The sequence below is a fragment of the Octopus bimaculoides genome, chromosome 28 (genome assembly GCF_001194135.2).
Source record: "Octopus bimaculoides isolate UCB-OBI-ISO-001 chromosome 28, ASM119413v2, whole genome shotgun sequence".
NCBI classification, from domain to species: Eukaryota; Metazoa; Mollusca; class Cephalopoda; order Octopoda; family Octopodidae; genus Octopus; species Octopus bimaculoides.
In genome coordinates this window covers 17494146-17496144 of record NC_069008.1, presented here as the reverse complement: position 1 = coordinate 17496144, position 1999 = coordinate 17494146, and the positions used below count along the sequence as shown (strand labels likewise).

Here is a 1999-nt window from a genome sequence, read left to right as displayed (position 1 = left end):
CATCTCTCTCTCTCCTCCTCCTCTCAGTCTATGAGAAAAGCCATTTCGAATTTCCTCTCCCACCGGTTTGTCTCTACATTTAAACCTTTCCCCAAAATGTCTTTTATTCCCGTCGATGCCGAAAGCCATTTCCCGATCCAAAATCTACCTTATGGCGTTTTCTCAACAGAAGAAAATGTAAGTTTGTCTTGTTTTGCTTTCTTGTTCGGCCTTTCATCCTTTTGGGGTCAATTAGATAAAAATATCAAGGTCTATCATCGTAATTATAATAGCGTTGGATATTAGAGCATAACTACACTTTAGTGCCCCATCTCACAGTAATTGTTTCCTCTATAACTTTCTGGGTAATGCGTGTCTTTTAATGACATTTTGCATCTATATTTTTTCGAGTGTGTAGATTATGGTTATTTTCATATTTTACTTACTTCGGTCATTAGACTGCGGCCATACTGGGGCGCCGCCTCGAAGAGTTTTTAGTCGAGCGCGAATCACCTCCAGTCCATTTTTTGTTAAACCTGATACTTATTCTACCGGTCTATTTTGCCGAACCGCTAAGTTTCAGGGGTATAAATAAACCAACACCGGTTGTCAAGCACTGAGGTGGGGGGGGGGGAACAAAGACCTACACTCGTACGTATAAGTTTGTGTGTGTGTGTGTGTGTGCGTGCGTTGTCGACACGAGCTATAATAGAAGACTGTTGTCTGAGGTACCACGCAGTGGAACTGAACCCGGAATCATGTGGTTTGGAAACACACTTCTTACCACACTGTCACGCCAGATAAAAGTTCCGAAGAAAAGAATTATGGAGGAGTTTCGGATCTTCTCTTTTTTTCCCGCCGACTTTGCTATTAACAATTTCCATTAACTTCAGTATTTTTCGTTCCTGTTTTTTTTTTTGCCGGCCCCACTTAAATACAGAGGCCCCGATGCATCTTCGTAACGATACGTTTTTACAGTGCGCACTCGTTAGAGGGTTAGGGTTAGTTTTATTGTTGGTTAGGATTAGTTTTATTGTTGGTTAGGATTAGTTTTATTGTTGGTTAAGGTTACGTAGCTGCGTCGGGACCTCTTTATTTAAATAGGACCTTTTTTTTACCTTTCCAGATTTATATATTTGCAACATTTAGCATTAGGGCTCTATGGTTAACAATCTCACGTAGTTTGGGGTTCAATCCTGCTGCGTGGCATCTTTGGTAGACAGAAATTGTGTGGTCGCACAACGTGGGTGTGTTTACATCTATTTGTCTACAGCGAGAAACTTTCTCGGTGATAAAATACAGTAAATGGGTTTCCTACGGGTTCCAATATGTCTCAAGCATATTTTCAAATGGTAACAAGTTAATAAGTGGCGGTATGGAATATGCAGCCAGGCGGAATTCTGGTTTAAGCATGCTATAATTAACCCCTTATAACTTTGTTATTTTTTTGGAATTTTCAGAAAATGTTTGCATACGCGAAATCATACGACCATGCAAAAACGGAAACATAAAAAATTCTTTGTGTGTGATTTAAGGAGCATTTAGCTGTTATTTTTAGCACATCTCATGCCCACCTCGTTGTTTGTCAGTCTGACGTAAAGATGTTTTTTTTTAATATCTTTCTTCCCATAATGGTCCATTGCTGGGATTTAAGCCAAAACTTCGAACTGTCTGCATTTAAAAGTTTGTTTTTTTTTTAAATTCGAAATATTAAAAAAAAAATTTTAATTTCGAAATAGTAAAAAACTTTACCATATTTAGAATACAAATTCACAAAAACTTTTTAAAAATTCCAAAAAATAAAAAACGAAATCAGGGGTTATATGTCGAGAATTCTGCCTTCACCCCAACCATTTGCGATTTAAAAAAAAATCTTTTCTTTCTTTCTTTTTCATGGGATTCAACTTTTTCGACAATGGAGATTATGCTAAAATAATTAGCATTTGAAATTTCATTATTATTATTATTCGTTTTTCCCATTTTTTCCACGTAAAAAAAATAAATAAATAAACGAAGATTC

At 36.8% G+C, this 1999-nt stretch overlaps 1 protein-coding gene across 1 annotated transcript in view; it reads left to right on the top strand.

Annotated features, from left to right (window-relative positions):
- LOC106867521 (fumarylacetoacetase-like) overlaps positions 1-1999 on the top strand; it is a 17873-nt gene continuing 15874 nt past the window's right edge. Inside the window, 1 exon segment of the mRNA XM_052977593.1 lies at positions 1-177. Coding sequence (XP_052833553.1) covers positions 31-177 — 147 coding nt within the window. The 5' untranslated portion in view covers positions 1-30.